This window comes from Loxodonta africana, chromosome 18 (genome assembly GCF_030014295.1).
Source record: "Loxodonta africana isolate mLoxAfr1 chromosome 18, mLoxAfr1.hap2, whole genome shotgun sequence".
NCBI classification, from domain to species: domain Eukaryota; kingdom Metazoa; phylum Chordata; class Mammalia; order Proboscidea; family Elephantidae; genus Loxodonta; species Loxodonta africana.
In genome coordinates, this window is record NC_087359.1 from 76,514,515 (window position 1) to 76,533,859 (window position 19,345).

General features: G+C 45.0%; 1 protein-coding gene across 3 annotated transcripts in view; it reads left to right on the plus strand.

The window, feature by feature from the left end:
• The window catches only part of MYOCD (myocardin), a 122,548-nt gene that overhangs the window by 77,996 nt on the left and 25,207 nt on the right, over positions 1-19,345 (plus strand). For all 3 annotated transcript variants that reach the window (XM_010596619.3, XM_010596620.3, XM_010596621.3), the window contains 4 exons: positions 4,163-4,338; positions 7,815-7,940; positions 13,784-14,031; positions 14,852-15,005. In XM_010596619.3, coding sequence (XP_010594921.1) covers positions 4,163-4,338; positions 7,815-7,940; positions 13,784-14,031; positions 14,852-15,005 — 704 coding nt within the window. The remainder of the gene's footprint in view (positions 1-4,162; positions 4,339-7,814; positions 7,941-13,783; positions 14,032-14,851; positions 15,006-19,345) is intronic.

A 19,345-nucleotide genomic window follows, 5' to 3' on the forward strand; every position in this document is an offset into this window, starting at 1 on the left:
AAAAACCCACTGCCGTCAAGTCAATTCCAACTCATAGGGACCCTATAGGACAGAGTAGAACTGCCCTACAGGGTTTCCAGGAGCGGCTGGTGGATTCGAACTGCCAACCTTTTGGTTAGCAGCCGAGCTAACCTACCTAGCTATCAATAATACGTGTAATCCTTTTAACAGGGACAAAGTCTTTAATTCCACAATTAGAAGTGGGATGTAAAATTTCAAGGAAAATGTATTTTCGAAAGTAAAGAAGTTTATGAGTTGAGTTGACAGTGAAAACGTAGTCATGGAGGCCACAAATGACAGATGACATTCCTAAGAAAGAAAAAAAGAGTATATAAATTCTCTCACACTGGATGAAAACGGCAAAGAGAGGCTTATTTGCAGAGCCTAGGTTTTGTGGTGAGACTAGGAGAAGGGAAGGGTGTGAGCTAACTCTGCATTCTTAAAATAGAGAGGGAGGTGTTTGGGACAGAGTGCTGAAGAGGGAGAAGAGTGACCTCTGCCTCAGAGAAGAAGCTGGCATTTATCAAATACCCAAAGGAACTCCCGCAATGGAAGCTGAACACGCTGCTGACACACATACGATGCATTCGTTCACTTCAGGTGATGTGTAAATAGATGTTTTATATTATTTTCTCTACTGTTTTTATTTCAATTTTTACAGTTAAAAAAATACAGTGCAAGGAGAAGTTGGGAAACAAAAAAAACTTCCCATCAATATGATGGAATTCTGTGCCGCTATCAAAAAAAAAAAAAAAATTGAAGATCTCTGTGTTGTCACTTGGAAAGATCTCCCAGAAACATCACAGAGTAAAAGCAAACAAAAAATGTTTCAGAACATTATATTTCATCCAGTCCTATCTGTATGAAGTACTTTTAAAATGTGTGTGTATTTTCTGTGACATTCATAGAGAAATATCTAGAAGAGAAGACAAGCCATCAGAAGGAAGTGGGGTTATTGTGTACATTAGGCATTTTCATACAGTCTGGGTTTTTATGACAAGCTTGTATCTTATACTCATTAAATGGCAAACGTTGTGCTATAGATGTTTTTACAACAATTTTAAAAAATTAAAAAGGAAGCAATAATGGCTTTTATAAGCTCCTCTAGGATCCGTGGAGCAGATATGTTAGTGTCTAAGCCCCTCCAGATTAGCCGGCCGCCCGATGGGCGGGCAACAGTTGTTTCCACCCACCCTACCTTTGCCCGGCCTCTTCCTGATATGACCCTTGGATGTCAGAGTGAGGGTCCATGACAGATGCCAGGGGCAGGAGTGATGACAAACCTCACACCGCATTTGTTCCATTACTCCAGCTCTTTGCTGCCTTTCCAGTCGGCTGTGAGAGGTTCTTTCTCTTATCTGCACAAAGCCAGAGTCCAAAGTTCTTGTCAGGGTGATTGCAGAGTTCAGGCTGGAAAACTTCCTGATAATACCTGAATTCCTTTGGAAGAGCACTGCCTGGATTCAGGTCAGAAGAGCCGTGTGGCTGCAGCACATTTTGTACTGTGCAGCTGGATAACAAACCAGATGAGATTTGGCAATAAAAACTTAAGGGACATATAAGGATGTCATTCTAGTCCCATCTGGACAGATAACCCTGCTCCCCAAGCCAATCTCTGCGTTCCCCTAGAAAGACCACGCAGACGGCTAAGCAGGAGTCTCCATGTGCAAGCGATTGAGGGTTTCCAAAACAGACACAAAGATATGGAGAATAAAAAGGAAGTCCAAATAATAAAAAATAAGCATCACGCCGAAGTTTCTGAGACACATGTATGGCTTTTATAAACAATTATGCATTAGTTGAATGGGGCTTTGGGACACTCTGGTGACATTGACTAATTCTGACATTTAGGGATTTGAACTTAGTAGCTGTTCCAGCTTACCCTTATTAGTAAAGTTTGCTAAACATTCTGTGCCCTGTGCCCTGCTCTGTATTTGAAGATGATGCAGGTGGCAGGCTGTCATCTCAAATGTGCCTTTCCTGGTGAAACCCCAGGGAGATGGTGACATTCCCCTACTCCATTCCCCTTTGGCTTCGGCCTGCGTCCAGCAGCCTCGATTCTGCCCTCCTTCTCTCCTGATTTAGTTCAAAGACACACGGGTTTACCACTAATTAACTTTGCTCTCTGTAATTTGCTGTTCTTACCTTTCTATATAAGTGAGGTCATGAACCAGAATCGACTTGACGGCACACAATGACATACAGTATTTGTTCTTTTGTGAGTGACTTATCTCACTTAGCATAATGTCCTCAAGCTCCATCCATGTTGTCGCGTGTATCAGGATTCCATTTCTCTTTCTGGCTGAGTAGTATCCCAAATTTGGTATGACCTCACTTATATAAAAAGATAAGGATAGGCAAATATGTAAAATCAAAAAGCCAAACCCATTGCTGTCAAGTTGATTCTGACTGATATTGATCCCACAGGACCGAGTAGAACTGCCCATAGCGTTTCCAAGGCTGTAAATCTTTATGGAAGCAGCTTTCTCCAATGGAGTGGCTGGTGGGTTTGAACCGCCAACCTTTCGAGTAGCAGCCAAGTACTTTAACCACTTTGCCACAGGGCAGAGGCCCAAATTTATTAGCGGTTACCAGGGGTGGGAGGGAGGGGAAAGGGGAGTTGTTGTTGCTTGCAGAGCATTGAGTGTCTGTTGATGGTGATGGAAAAATCTCACTGATTAAGGGTTAACAGCTGCACAGGCGATTGGTGTAACTGATGTTACTAAATTGTACACCTCTAATAAGTTGGGTTGGTAGATGCAGTGTAATACTATATATATGCACATACACACACATATATATATATAACTTTTTACAACAACAAAACACTTCGTGGTTTGGGCCTTTACGGTCATGGTTTCATGGGATGCTCCAGTTAATTGGCCTAATAACTTGTTTAGTGCTTCTGTTCTACCTCCTAGTTTGTTCCATAGTATCTGGGATCTTAAAGTTTCCAAACAGCCATCCAAGTTACAACAATTGGTCTCTATTTGCCTAGAGCCACAGAGAAAAAAGAAGAGCCAGGAACAGGAATAGGAAAGGAATGTGTGGTAATGCCTCTGTGAACAACTGCCTCCTTGACATGAGATCAGAAGAACTGGATGGTGCCTGGCTATCATTATTGAACATTTTGATAAAAGATTCTAAATAAAAATTTTATCCAAAGGGGGAAATGTGGAACAGAATTTCAATTCTCATGGCATCCAGACTTTCTGGAACCACTGAGGCTGATGAACCCCTGAAACTACTGCCCTGAGATCATCTTTAACCTGAGACCATAAACCAGAAACATTCCACAAAGCCTTCTCTAAACCAAACAGTCTAGCTTAACTAGTAAAGAACATCTGTGGTGAGTGTTGTGCTCTTTTAAAGAACTTACTATTTGAGATCAAATTGTTAACACCAACACTTGAAAGGTTAGGTAGGAATCTTAGGGAGAAGTGAGTCCATGTCAATAATGGAGTATCAAATTGGAAAAGGAGGGTGAAAATGGCTGCAAAATTTGAAAAATAATGCCACTGTATTGTCATAGCGACCCTACAGGACAGAGTAGAACTGCCCCATAGAGTTTCCAAGGAGCACCTGGCAGATTCAAACTGCCAACCTTTTGGTTAGCAGCCATAGGACTTAACCACTACGCCACCAGGGTTTCCTTTTTTTGTTTGTTTGTTTGTATTGTACATGTAGAAACTGTTGAATTGGTGTGTGTTTTGCTGTGTAGATACTCAACAATTGAAAAAATTAGGCTCACATCACTACCAGTTGCCACAGCGTCAACCCCGACTCATGGAGACTCCACGTATACCAGAGTAGAACTGGGCTCTGCAGGGTTTTCAATGGTTGAGTTGTCTGAAATAGATCACCAGTCCTTTCTTCTGAGGTGTTCTGGGTAGACTCGAACCTTCAACCTTTGTTTAGCAGCTGAGAGCACATAGAAAAGCCAAAGAAATGGATAAAATTTTTATAAGTCCAAACTCCCATTTGGATTAAATATATGAAAAACTAAATAATTTCGAACATACCTGCACTCTTACTTTGAACTTGAAACAAATCCAAGGAGATCTAGGTGTGCTTCTAGTAAACCATGACTCACTGAAGCCTTTCCAAAGCCTTTTGATGTTCCCTAAGCCACTGACACAGCTCTTGGGTTTCACTCACTCAGGTAACCAGGTGAGCTTCTCCAAGTCAGCAGACGCATTTGCCTTTGAAGAGGACAGCAGCAGCGATGGGCTTTCTCCAGAGCAGACTCGAAGTGAAGACCCTCAGGGCTCCACAGGATCCCCAGCAGACACTAAAGCTGTGGAGACCCCTCTGGCAGGCCCTCTGGGGACAATCCAGGTAAACAAACCACACCTTGGCCTATAGTCTCTTTACGGTCTTAAAAATCAACACTGCCACAGATGGCTTGTTTAGAGACTCCAGAGATGTCTCTTGACCGTGCATCATCTTGGTGCCTTTTCTTACCCGATTCAGTCCAGAACCAAAAACCAGACAGTTGCTGTTTCGTCATCTCTGACTCATGGTGACCCCATGTGTGTCAGAGTAGAACTGTGCTCCATAGGGTTTTCAGAGCTGCAACCCTTCAGAAGCAGGTTGCCAGCCCTTTCTTCTGAGGCATCTCTGGGTGGTTTCAAACTGCCAACTTTTGGTTAGTAGCCTAGCCCTTACCCATTTGCACCACCCAATCCAGGTTTGGGTATACAGTGGCATAAGTCTCCAGATAGCACTGAAAGAAAATCCCCAGAACTATACTCTTTGACTTACTTATTGAACACCTACTCTATCAGGTAGACATGTTTTTGTCTCCATTTTTACAGACATGGTAACTGAGGTTCAGTGAACTTAGATGACTCTTGTCTACAATCTCCCAGCTAGAAAGTTCTGGAGCAGGACTAGCTTCAAGTGAGTGAGCAGTCACTCACTGTAGGGTCCTTGGGGATGCGGGAAAAGGAAGTGCAGTTGGCTACGAAGCAAAGAGGCCGTGTCCGATTGACAGTTGTCAAGTTTCCAGCCTCCAGGCCACTACCAAGTCCACTTCCAGCCCCAACCCAAACTCCTGCTAGACGAACCCACAAACCCTCAAGAAGTGAGGAGCAGATACTGAACAGGGTCTTCCAAGCACGTTTACCATCTTCCCCCTTTCTAAGGGTGATAAAGAATAATAACATAACAACAGCAACAGTGTGCCCCCTCTGTACCAGGAAGAGAGCTCGGCACTTCACACTTTCTCATTTGGTGTCACAGTCCCCTTCGAACTGCCGAACCCAGTGCCGTCGAGTCGATTCTGACTCATAGCAACCCTACAGGGCAGAGTAGAACTGCCCCATAGAGTTTCCAAGGAGCACCTAGCAGACTTGAACTGCCGACCCTTTGGTTAGCAGCTGTAGCACTTAACCATTACACCACCAGGGTTTCCACAGTCCCCTCCAGGGAGGTATTATTGGCATCGGTTCTGGCAGAAGAGGAACTAAGGCTCCGTGAGGCCTAATAACTGTGTGAGCTCCAGGAGCATCACAGAGACCCCACCAACCCCTAGAGGCCCCCCTCTGGAAGCTTGACGGGAGTTTTCTTCTGCCTTGTTGTTGTTAGCAGCCATGAGTCAGTCCCCAGCTCATGGTGACCCCAGGCACAACAGAACGAATTGCTTCCCAGTCCTGCACCAATGCCATGATCCGTTGCAGACAGAACCGTTGTGATCCAGAGTTTCCATTGAATGATTTCGAGAAGTAGGTCACCAGGCCTTTCTTCCTAGTCCATCTTAGTCTGGAAGCTCCACTGAAAGGTGTTCAGCATCATAGCAACCAACATACAAGCCTCCGCTGACAGACAGGTGCTGGCTGTGTGTGAGGTGCGTTGACGGGAATGGAACCCAGGTCTCCCGCACAGAAGGGGAGGACTCTCCCACTGAGCCACCACTGTCCCCGGTTTTCCACAGCCTAGCCCCACAGTATTCGTGGAGGCCCTAGGAGGAGACAGGCCTGGGCGTCCACACACACAGGTGAAGCGCAGGAGGGAGAGGTGAACTCTTCAGGCCCTGGCTCTGAGCAAACCCTGCTGACCTCAACCCCCCTACCCTGCAGCAGGGAGGGTCTGCTTCTCCCACCTCACAGGATTGTTCCATGGATTGAAATTGGGTATTTTATTTGAACACATGTTGCCAGCTGTAAAACACCATACAAGTATCAGGGACAGTTATAATAATTATTATCCCAGGCCCTCTTTCCTGAAACCATGCTAGTTACTGGTGGTTGTCATGCAATTTTTCACTCCTTTGAACCAAAGACTTCCAAGAGTGCCAAGGAAAAAATGTAGAATGGGAGGGAAAGCAGAACAAATATTCATAACGTCTATTGTGCAAGAGTTTATAATCAAAGTGTTTTTCCTTCCTCTGCATGCTGCGGCTGGTCTTCACAGCCCAACTTCTTTGATAACATCAAACAGTCTATCAGGCCATTTGTGTGTGTTATTCTGACAGTAAATTCCTCTCTTCTGATTTAGGAACGTTTGAGAAGACCCTAGGTGAGGAGGGGAAGAAGGGGGCATTCACTGAGCAAGGCCAGGCAGAATGCAAAAGTCGTTGTTTCATTTCACCCAGCAACCCCGTTTGACAAATGGGGAAGCTGAGGCTCTGAAAGCAAGGATCCTACAGGGAGGGCTCAGGAAAGGGTACTTACTCCTTGCTCCCATCGTTAAGAGGTCCTGAGCAGCCCCTGGACTGCCCATTTGGGTCACAGTCACAGCAGAGGAATCCAGAAGAGGCAGAGAAGAAAATGACGTGTCTCCAGGAGTCGCTGTGGGCAGAAACCTGCATCTCACAAAGGCTTTACTTTGCTCTAACATGTCGAGTCACCGGGTGGTGCAAACAGTTAAGCACTTTGCTACTAACCTAGAGGTTGGCTGTTCAAACCCACCCAGAGGCACCTTGGAAGATAAGCGCTGGCAATCTGCTTCTGAAAGGCAGCAGCCTTGAAAACCCTATGGAGCACAGTTCTACTCTAAACACGTGGCGCTGCCATGAGTGGAACTCGACTAGGCAGCCCGTGATTTGGTTAGGGTTTTAACACACAGGCTTTCCCTCTACCTGCCAACAATCTTTCTCTCTGCCTTCTTCATCCTCCTGCTTTTCCCCAACGTACCTACCCCTGCTCCTCCTTGCTCCCCTCTTTGTCCAGACTATTGTCAAGTCCAACAGGTGAGACTTGTCCCAGACAGGTGGACTCTTCACTCGGGGTTACCAGATGCAGAGGCCCAGCGAGGATAACAAGCGCCCAGGGGCAGTCTCTAAGTTTGTGACCACCCACCGCGTACCCCCACTGCTCTTCAAGGGAGGGGGCGGTGACTCACCAGCCAGCCTCACCTGATAACCCCTTTGACTTACACCCTCTAATCCCCCCTTAGGAGCTCTGGTAGCACAGAGGTTAAAAGCACTCATTTGCTAACCAGGAGGTGGGCAGTTGGAACCCTCCAGCAGCTCCGCAGGAGAAAGATATGGCAGTCTGCTTCCCTAAAGATTTACAGCCTTGGAAACCCTGTGGTAGCTGAGTCGGAATGATTCCAGGCAGTGGGTTCTTGGGTAATCCCCCCTCACTAAGCCTCTGACCAGATGTTCAGGTTTGCCTAGAACAGGCCAGCTTCACACTGGTTTTCTGGAATAATTACATAATTAATATAGCCCCCTTTCTCTTTCCTAAGTGTCCTCATTGGATGACAAATGATATACAAGACCCCTGATACCTACTAGGGTAAGAAGCTGGAGTTAAAGCTGCGTCATTTGGCATTCCCTCCTCACCCTAACGCTGATATTTGGATTTCAGGATCTTGCTTCTGGCTCAGAAAATGACAGGAATGACTCAGCATCGCAGCCAGGCAACCAGTCGGACGCTGGGAAGCAGGGCCTGGGCCCCCTCGGCACCCCAATGCCCGTGCATGCTGCTGTCAAGGTAGGGGTCAGCCTCCACGTCCCCCCCTCAACCCGAGCATGCAGCCCACAGAGCCAGCTCGGTGCAGAGCTTTCTGCACCATGAGGAGGTCACAGGGACCCACGGCCAGGTACAGCCCACTAGGAGCCACCCGAGGCAGGAGCTGAGATACGGCCGGCGGTGTGCGTGCACTAATCTCTTCTCCACGCAGCACAGTGTGGGTTCCCGGCAGAGGAGAGGCCCCCGTGTCTCCGTTGCCTTAGGAGCACAGCATGCTCTCCACTTAGAAGACCCCGTTAAGCTCTTTGTAGAGAGAGACATGGTTGAGTGCAATGCACACATGAGTTATAGGTATAGGGCAGTTGAATTTTAAGCAAGGCAAGCAGCTCTGAAGACCTCGCATAATGTAAAACATATCATTCAAGCCAGTCTCCCCATGGAAATAAAGATGGAGGAGGACGGTTACACTCATAGTAAACAGATATCTATAAGCATTACACTAGCATACTTTTGCTTTAATTTTCTATTAAAAATTAAATTTTCTATTTAATTTTCTATTAAAACCATTACATCTAATAGTTCCAGAGTGCTCTCTCCTAAGTTAACTGCCTAATAGTCGTTTGGCTTTCTTCATAGTATTTTATCCTATATAACTTCTAACTGATGTGGAAGCATGTTTTTTCAGCTCTAGCGCCACCACCTAGTGAATGCTGAAATGACTATTACTGGAGACACAGAGAGACAATTAGAAAAAAAAAACCCATTGCCATCAAGTCGATTCTGACTCATAGCGACCCTGTAAGACACAGTAGAACTGCCCCATAGAGTTTCCAAGGAGCGCCTGGTGGATTCGAACTGCCAACCTTTTGGTTAGCAGCCATAGCTGTTAACCACTACGCCACCAGGATTTCCCCAGAGAGGGACACAGATAGATATACAGAGATATTAAAAGTTATAAATTGAAGTAAGGATCAATGTCAAAATAATAGTCCTATAATCCTCTCCACGGCAAATAAAGAAAAGCGATTTTTATGTCCTACATGGATAGAAGGCATTTCAGCCCCCCAGTAAAGCTCCCCCACCAAACAACAACAGCTTAAACCCAGCTTAAGGCTCTCTCAGCTCACCAGCCTTGAAATTCTGGGACTATTGACGAATTTTGTTCATTGTGGCAGAGGAGATGATTCACATTTCTTCCAACACTGTGTATAAAGGGATGTTTTATTAATTCCTGTGGAAATATTTAATATTGCATAATTCAGATCTTCAAAGTGTGCAGCCTCACTGTACTAAGAACATGTGATAGGAGCGCAGGGGAAGGACTGATCAGTTTCAGTGAAGAGGGGGATTGACAGCCAGCTGGGACAGTGGGTCAGGTGAAAACCAACACAATTCCTGACTGGTCAGTGCCTGTGCATTGCCTGTTGTTAGGTAGTCATCATCTCCAAGGTAAGAGATACTAGAAGGCTTCATAAAGAAGGAGGCAAGCAAGTTAGGGAAAAAGATCTCTGCCCTACTGGCCTTATAGGATTCTTATAAGGCCAATGAGAGAATGTACAAGGATACTCATTGAAAACTGTAAAATCCTATGTAAGAGATAGGTGCTGTCAATACAGGCTCCCAGGGGGTATGTATCATATTTGAATAAAGCATAATTCCTGCTCTCAAGGAGCCTCCTGTCCAGTTGGCATCTGAGGGCCACCACTCGCTCGTATAGGGCTGTGTACAGGTAAGAAAGAGGGGCTCCCAAAGACTGGAGTAGACATTTTTCTAAAGAAGGTATATGCATGGACAACAAGCACAGGAAAAGGTGCTCAACATCATTAGTCGTTAGAGAAATGCAAATCAAAACCACAAGGAGATACTACTCCACACCCACTGTGGTGGCTATAATTTTAAATAAATACAAAAATAATGTGTTGGCGAGGATGTGTGGGAAATTGGGACCCCCATACACTGCTGGTGGCAATGTTAAATAGTGCAACCACCTTGGAAAACAGTTTGGCAGTTCCTCAATAAATTAAACATACAGTTACCACATGGCCCAGCAATTCCACTCCAAGGTATATTAAAAAACAAAAAAAACATTGCCATCGAGTCAATTCAGTACTGATCCTATAGGGTAGAGTAGAACTGCTTCATAGAGTTTCCAAGGCTGAAATCTTTACAGAAGCAAACTGCCACATCTTTCTCCCATGGAGCAGCTGGTGGGTTTGAACCACTGACCTTTCAGTTAGCAGCTGAGTGCTTCATCACTGCACCACCAGGGCTCCTTCCAAGGTATATACCCAAAAAAACGGAAGACAGGTGTTCAAACACAAACATACACACGAATACTCATAGCAACATTATTCACAATAGCCAATAACCCAAACGTGCATCCACTGATCATCGACAAACAAGTTGTAACATATCTACAATAGTCCACATGGAATATTATTCAGCCGTAAAAAGGAATGAAGTATGGATACATGCTACAACATGGATGAACCTTGAAAGATGCCAGACCCAAAAGGCCGCATATGGTATAATTCCCTTTATACGAAATATTCAGAACAGCCAAACCCATAGAGACAGAAAGCAGATTAGTGGTTGCTGGGGCGGGGGTGGGAATGGGGAGTGCCTGCTTAATGGATTTGGGGTTTCCTATTACGGTGATAAAAATGTTCTAGAACTAGATAGTAGTGATTATTGTACAACGTAACGAACGTACTGACTGCCACTGAATTGTACACTCTAAAATGGCTAAAGAGGTGAGTTTTATGTTGTGTATTTTACCCCAATAAAAAGAGATGCCCCTTCCCCAGGTGGCATAGAGTATATGGCTTAGGGAGCAGATTGGGGGCCTGATGGCAGCCTCTCCCACCCCATCGGTAGCATTTGCAGAGCTGTGACCATGATCAGACAGCCTCAAAATGCCACACGGAAAGTACAGCGGGAGGAAGAGACGTCACTGGGTTAAGCTGGCCGTGGTGGATAAACAGCAGAGGCCAGGTTCCAAACAAGCAGAAAATTGCTCAGAAAAGAGGCAAACAGTATAAGCTATCGGAAAGGGGGCAGGCGGTTTAGGCCGTTCGATGAACTGTCTTCCTTGGCTGACTACGGAGTTTGAACTTTACCATGCAGGCCAGGACTGGCAAGCGAATCATGAGCTGATGGGGTGTTCAGCAGACCCATGTTTTTGTGCAGGCTTGAGTCTGGATGCCTTTTAGGAAGACGCACACTCTCTGGCCACTGACCCAGACTCCTGGCCTCTCACACTACACTAGCCTGGTCCACACATTTATGCCTAAGTTTTTAAGCACTGGAGTTTGGCTCACCTCTGGTTTAGGTCCTTGGGTGGCGCAAACAGTTTGCACTCAGCTGCTCAGGATTCGAGCCTGCCAGGTCTACTGCAGAAAGAAGGTCTGGCCATCTGCTCCCGTAAAGACTACAGCCAAGAAAACCCTATGAAGCAGATCTAGTCTGGAGCACATAGGGTTGCCATGAGTCAGACTCCACTCAATGCCAATGGGTTTGGGTTTTTTTTGTTTGTTTGCTGCTTTAGAAAGATGAATACGCGCCTCTTCTGTTGGCCGTGCTGTTCTAAGGTACTAATAATACAGCAGGGTCCCTGGGCGGTGCAAACTGTTAACTTATTTGGCTGCTAACCAAAAGGCTGGAAGCTCAAGTCACTCAGTGGCATCTCGAAAGAAACTCAGCCATTGAAAACCCTATGGAGCATAGTTCTACTCTGACACACATGGGGTCGCCATGAGTCAGAGTCAACTGGAGGGCAACTGGCCTTGATAATACAACATTAGTATCCCCTGAAGGAGCCGTGGTGGCGTGGTAATTAACCAAAAGGTGGGTGGTTAGAACTCAACAGCCACTCCGTGGGAGAAAGATGTGGCAGTCGTCTTCTATGAGATGACAGCCTTGGAAACCCTGTGGGGCAGCTCTCCTATGTCCTATAGGGTCATTGAGTCTGACTTGACAGCAGCGGGTTTGGGTTTTGTTTTGTTTTGTCTGGTACCCCCTGGGCTCAAAAAGAATGAAAGTACATAGTTGTCTCTGTCCCTCACTATCCAGAGAAAATGGTCTGGTTTCAGTGTTTTCAGGAATGCACAGAGTCCCTGTGCTAAGGCAACAGGCAGGGAAAACTCAATCCTTGGTTTAGCTGCTAGACCCAGGGCTCGGGTCCGGCCCTTCCAGGAGAAGGCAAGCCTAGGATGGGGTGGGAACAGAAGCTAAGCTGGAGCAGAGCAGGGTGGAGCCAGTGGTGGGCACCCTGCAGAGAGCCTCCACGTGCAGGTCCAAAAACCTCCCATCAGGAGCAGGAAAGCAGGAACCGCCAGCACACGGGAATACTGGTGCTCATCATTCATTAGTCTCCAGGAAGAAGTCCCCTGGAGAAAAAAGGCCTCAGGGGTGCAAAGCGCTGAGTCAGAGAAAAGCAAGTTGTAGGCTCCTTTGGATAAGGTCACATTGAGAAGTGTTTTGAGGTTGAAATGGGAAAGCAGCCAGTCAGACTGCGCCTGCCAACTATTCAGGCGCTCCCTCTCCTGGACACTTCTGGTACCACACCTACTCTTCACCTTGTTCCCAAATCTTCAAAAAACTTGTCATGACGCCCATTTTTTTCATTTCGACCTTTTAAAATAAAATCAGAGTTTGGAAGCTTGTATTATTTACTTGATTAAAGTATGAATGTACTGCTTCCTAATATATGGAGTCCTTTTGATTTCAGAATATAAAAATAGAAATAGGTATAGACTCAATGGCAACTAACAACAACGTAGGGATATTGTTGTTATTGAGTCATCTCCAACCTGTGTATGACAGAACGAAATGTTTCCCAGTCTTGTGTCATTTTCATGATCACTGGGATGTTTGAGTTGCAGCTCGTGGGTGCCTTCCAAGCCTGGCAGCTCAACGTCCAGCACTATAAACCAAAACCAAACCCAGGGCTGTCAAGTCGAGTCCGACTCATAGCGACCGTATAGGACAGCGCAGAACTGCCCCATAGAGTTTCCAAGGAGCGCCTGGTGGATTCGAACTGCCGACCCTTTGGTCCAGCACTATATCAGAGAATATTCCATTGTGACCCGTACGATTTTCACTGGCCAATTTTCAGAGCTAGATTGCCAGGCCTTTCTTCCTAGTCTGGAAGTTCCACTGAAACCTGTCCACCATGAGCAACTCTGCTGGTATCTGAAATCCCAGTGTCATAGCTTCCAGAGCCATAGCAACATGCAAGCCTGCACAGAACGACAAGCTGACCGATAGGTGACTGAAGTGATTACGTGTACACATAGGAAAGAGCTTACGAATCAGTCACACACCTGAGCACATGCCTTCTTAGGCCATTCGTGGGCTGGGAGTAGGAAAGCGCACTTGATGAAACACAGCCTAACACCCCATTGTCCACCTGGCAAGTAAGTAATCCTGCAGCCACTGCCAAGATTCATGAGTCTCCGCCTAAGGAGTGTCATCCCACTTGCAATGATTTGTTCATTCACACAATGCATATTTAGTTCTAGGATTTCTTTGTGCCTAGTGCCTTTGCTATATTTTGGGGATTGTATTTCTGGGGTTGGAAACCCTGGTGGCATAGTGGTTAAGTGCTACAGCTGCTAACCAAAAGGTTGGCAGTTCAAATCCACAAGGCGCTCCTTGGAAACTCTATGGGGCAGTTCTACTCTGTCCTGTAGGGTCGCTATGAGTCAGACTCAATTCGGTGGCAATAGGTTTTTGGTATGGGTATTTCTGGGGTTAGAATGCCCATCAGGCCAAACCTTCTCACGGTAGATCCACCATACCAAGGTATTCCCATATTCCCATCCATCTCCTAAGCACGTGCCGTGTCTTTATCCTCTCTGCAGTCTAAGTCCTTGAGTGACAGTAAGAACCGCCACAAAAAGCCCAAGGACCCTAAGCCGAAGGTGAAGAAGCTCAAGTATCACCAGTACATCCCCCCAGACCAGAAGGCCGAGAAGTCCCCCCCGCCCATGGACTCGGCCTACGCCCGGCTGCTCCAGCAGCAGCAGCTTTTCCTGCAGCTCCAGATCCTGAACCACCAGCAGCAGCGGCACCACTTCAGCTACCACGGGGCCCAGCAGGCTCCGCTCAGGTCAGTCGGGAGCCCGGGCGGGCGGTGGCTGGGGGCGGGGCCGGGGAAGGCCTTCTCTGCCTCAGCACCCTGGCCAGCACCTCGTGACCCGGATGGCACCACATCCTTGGCCACTATGGCCAAGAGATCGTTCTGAACATTCAGAGACCACGCACACCTGTGCAGGGACCTGAGGCCAGGAGGAAGCATGTGAAGCAATGCCCCTGATCAGAGGCCTCTTTGGGAAGCAGGAATGTTTGCCTGAGCACTGCCAAAATGAATGGTGGAACAGAGAGGAGAAACTGTCCAAGGATATAATGTCAGAGCTGTGAACAACCCAGTATCCGCCATGGGCCGTGAATTGGCTCGGCACTTAGGGCTTGGGGAGCAGCAGGGCTGAGTGATTGAATGGCAGCTTCAGAGACTGACTCTTGAGCATAGGTTTTGTGACCACTTGCTAGGTCACCTTTTAAATGGTCAGTCTCCTCTACTAAAAAGAAGGTACGTGGATTCCCTCACCTGTCTCTCCTCGTCCTTAGGTCCTGCCAATTATATTGAGCGCTGAGCTCAATCCAGCTTCACACAGCCTGTGCACGCTCTCCCAGTTGAGAGCATCTGCTAAACCATTGATGGCCGTGCACTCTCCCTATGCCACAGTCTCCACCACTCCCTCTCGTCTCCCAAAACTAAGCTGGAGTGTCACTTGCCCTCTAGCCTGCGCTGTTCTCTTCACCCTGCCTGCCCGATCCTTGTAAGCAATTAGTTTCTGTACTAGATCTCAATATATTCGACAGTATTTTAAATACCCCTTTGTCTCTTTGTTTTTTGTTTGTTTTTTCAGGGAAACGAGCGAACAGATGATGCGAAATTCAAACACTCCTTCAACACCATTAAGCAACACTCCTTTGTCTCCTGTCAAAAACAGTTTTTCTGGGCAAACTGGTGTTTCTTCTCTCAAGCCAGGCCCACTTCCATCGAACCTGGACGATCTGAAGGTACAGGATTGGACATGGTTTTCTTTCTTTTACAAATGCAGCAGTATGTGGTGAACAACAACACTGCCAACTGGTTTCTTGTGTGAAACAGTGGGAGGGGCGAAGTGTTGGATGAGACTCACGTGGGCGACAGAACATTCTACTGTTGCGGTTGAGAATCCCTCAGAGCAGAGACCACGGCCTCCCAGCTCCACTCCTTTACTGGCTAGGCCACTTTGGGCTAGTCTCTGAATTTTGCTGAGTGTCAGATTCCTCATTTGCAAAAATGAGTTCTTATGAGAATCAAATGGAGTAATAGACACAAAAGATCTTAGCACAGAGAGTGGTGTTGTTAGGTGCCATCAAGTTGGTTCCAGCTCATAGCAACCCCAAGCACAACAGAACGAAACACTGCCTGGTCCTGCGCCATCTTCACAATCATTGTTATGCCTGAGCCAACTGTTGCAGCCACTGTGTCAATCCATCTTGTTACGGGTCTTTCTCTTTTTCAATGACCCTGTACTTCGCCAAGCATGACGTCCTTCTCCAAGGACTAATCCCTCCTGATGATATGTCCAAAGTATGTAAGACATAGTCTCACCATCGTTGCTTCTAAGGAGCATTCTGGTTGTACTTCTTCCAAGACAGATTCGTTAGTTCTTTTGGTAGCCCGTGGTATTTTCAGTATTCTTCACCAACACCATAATTCAAAGCTGTCAACTCTTCTTTGGTCTTCCTTATTCATTGTCCAGCTTTTGCATGCGTATAACGCAATTGAAAATATCATGGTTTAGGTCGGGCACACCTTAGTCTTCAATGTGACATCTTTGCTTTTCCAATACTTTAAAGAGGTCTTTTGCAGCAGGTTTGCCCAACTCAATGCATCTTTTGATTTCTTGACTGCTGCTTCCATGGCTGTTGATTGTGGATCCAAGTAAAGTGAGATTGATACATGCTTCCAGAATGCTCTAAATCAGTTGTGACTTTTCATGCCATTTTCTACCATTAGCTGGTGAAATGAGAAAAGTAGAAAAACACGTAAAGAGATTTTCATAAATCTAAGTGTGTTCAACATACATAACCTTGTTTCAAAGTATATATTTCCATCCTGTATTTTTTAAAATGTGTTTTATTGCAAGAAATAACATAAAATTTGCCATTTTAACCATTTTTGAGTATCTGATTCGGTGGCACTGGCTGCATTCACCATGTTGTGCCACCCTCACTGCTATTTATTTCCAAAGCTTTTTCATCAGCTTAACAGAAAGCCAGTGTCGCTTCAGCAACAACTCTCCTTCTCCTAGCCCCTTAGCCAGTGCTCAGCCCTAATCTACTTTCTCTGTATGGATCTGCCTACTCTAGATCTATCATATAAGGGGGATCATACAATATCTGTCCTTCTGAGTCTGATTTATCTTACTCAGCATAATGTTTTCGAGGTTCATCCGTGTCATAGCATGTATCAGAATTTCATTTCTCGTTACAGTTGAGTACTATTCCATTGTACGGATATCGCATACTTTGTTTATCCATTCTTCTGTTGATGGACACTTGGGTTGTCTCCATGTTTCAGCTATCATGGGTTATGCTGCAATGAACGCTGGTGTACAACTGTTTGGTTGAGTCCCTGCTTTCACATCTTTTCAGTATATACCTAGGAGTGAAATTGCCGGATCATATGGTAATTTTGCATTTAGCTTTCTGATTTCTCTCCATATTTTTAAATGTTAAAATATTTCCATTATGAAATAATGATTGTAGTGGATGGAAGTTGAATGTTTTTGATAGAATTTTGCTTGCTTTTTTTTCTTCTTTTGTGATTCTTGTCTACTGAATCCCCCTCCCCCTCCTTCCCGACCCTTGTAAACATCAAAGAGTGTTTCCTTCTGTGTTTAAATCTTTTCTTGACTTCTTATAATAGTGATCTCATACAATATTTGTCTTTTTGCAACTAATTTCACTCAGAATAATGTCTTCCAGATTCATCCATATTGTGAGAGGTTTCGCGGATTCATCATTGTTCTTTATTGCTGTAAAGTATTCCATTGCGTGTATGTACCATAATTTGTTTATCCATTCATCTGTTGATGGGCACCTAGGTTGTTTTCACCTTTGTGCTGTTGTGAACAGTGTTGCGATGAACATGGGTGTGCATATATCTATTTGTGTGATGGCTCTTATTTCTCTAGGATATATTCCAAGGTGTGGGATTGCTGGATCGTATGGTAGTTTTATTTCTGGCTTTTTAAGGAAGCGCCAAATCGATTTGCAAAGTAGTTGTACCATTTTACACCCCCACCAACAGTGCATAAGTGTTCCAGTCTCCCCACAACCTCTCCAACATTTATTATTTTGTGTTTTTTGGATTAGTGCCAGCCTTGTTGGGGTGAGATGGAATCTCATTGTAGTTTTGATTTGCATTTCTCTAATGGCAAACCCTGGTGGCTTAGTGGTTAAGATCTATGTCTGATAACCAAAAGGTCGAGGCAGTTTGGATCCACCGGATACTCCTTGGAAACCTTATGGGGCAGTTCTCCTCTGTCCTATTGGGTCACTATGAGTCCAAATCCACTCGACGGCACCGGGTTTTAATGGCTAAGCTTTTCCTCATGTATGTGTTGTTAGCTGCCTGAATATCCTTTGCCCATTTTTTAATTGGGTTGTCTTTTTGTTGTTGAAGTGTTGCGGTAACTTGTAGATTTTAGAGATTAGACCCTTATCGGATAAAGTAGCCAAAATCTTTTTCTCAGTCTGTTGGTGAAGTCTATTGATGAGCATGTGTGATTTTTAGGAGCTTTCAGTTATCTACTTTCTTTTCTGGTGTTTGCGCATTGTTAGTTACAGCTCGTGTCCTATTTATGCCATGTATTAGGACTCCTAGCATTGTCCCTATTTTTTCTTCCATGACCTTTATCATTTTAGATTGTATATTTAGGTCTTTGATCCATTTTGGGTTGGTGTTTGTGCATGGTGTGAGGTATGGTCTTGTTTCATTTTTTTTTTTTTGCAGATGGATATCCAGTTATGATAGCACCATTTGTCAAAGAGACTGTCCTTTCCCCATTTAATGGATTTGGAGCATTTGTCAAACGTCAAATGCTCATACATAGATGAATTTACATCTGGGTTCTCAGTTCTGTTCCATTGGTCTATGTACGTTGTTGTACCAATACCAGGCGGTTTTGACAGGTGGTATAATAGGTTCTAAAATCAGGTAGTATGAGGGCTCCCACTTTGTTCTTCTTCAGTGATGCTTTACTTATCCAGGGCCTCTTCCCTTTCCATATGAGGTTGGTGATTTGTTTCTCTATCTCGTTAAAAAACGTCATTGAAATTTGGATCAGGATTGCATAGTATCTGTAGATCGCTTTGGGTAGAATTTACATTTTCACAATGTCGAGTCTTCCTATCCATGAGCCTGGTATGTTTTTCCACTTTTGTAGGTCTCTTTTGGTTTCTTGCAGCAATGTCTTGTAGGTTTCTTTGTATAGGTCTTTTACATCTCTGATTAGGTTTATTCCTAAGTATTTTGACTTCTAGGGGGCTATTGTAAGTGGTAGTGATTTGGTGATTTCCTTTTCAAAGTTCTCTTTGTTGGTGTAGAGAAATCCAACTAATTTATGTTTATCTTTTATCCTGATACTTTGCTGAAATCTTCTATTAATTCCAGTATTTTCTTGTGGATTTGTTGGGGTTTTCTGTGTATAAGATCATATCATTTGCAAATAGAGATACTTTTATTTCTTCCTTATCAATGTGGTTGCCTTTTATTTCTTTATCTAGCCTGATTGCTCTGGCTAGGACCTCCAGCACAATGTTGAATAAGAGTGGTGATAAAGGGCATCCTTGTCTGGTTCCAAGTCTCAAGGGGAAGGCTTTCAAACTCTCTCCATTTAGGATGATGTTGGCTGTTGACATGCTTGCTTCTTTTTTAATGTCCTTATTTAACAAGATAAAATTTGGATAACCCATGTTGGCAATATAATCTAAAACCATGCACTATTCTATAAAATCCCCAAATCTGGGGTCTTCTTTCCTGAAAGGTAGCAGCAGCTTAAGTGATATGTGTGTGGTAGCTATGCACTCTTGATCAGAAAACCATACTGACCTTGGGTCACTGACAGGACCAAAAAGACCCTGAGCTCTGGGTTGATCCTGGCGTGTTTCAGTGCAATCCTCGGGACTGGCATGTTCATTCATCCAGTATTCACAAAAGAACTGAAAGAGATGAAGCCAATGCCCTTTAACATTTTGAATTCAGTGCCTTCAATTCTTCACAACATTTTTAGGGATTGTGCTTATTTACCTGTTTTCCACCCACTCATTGTTGTTAGCTGCATCGAACCAGTCTCCAACTCATG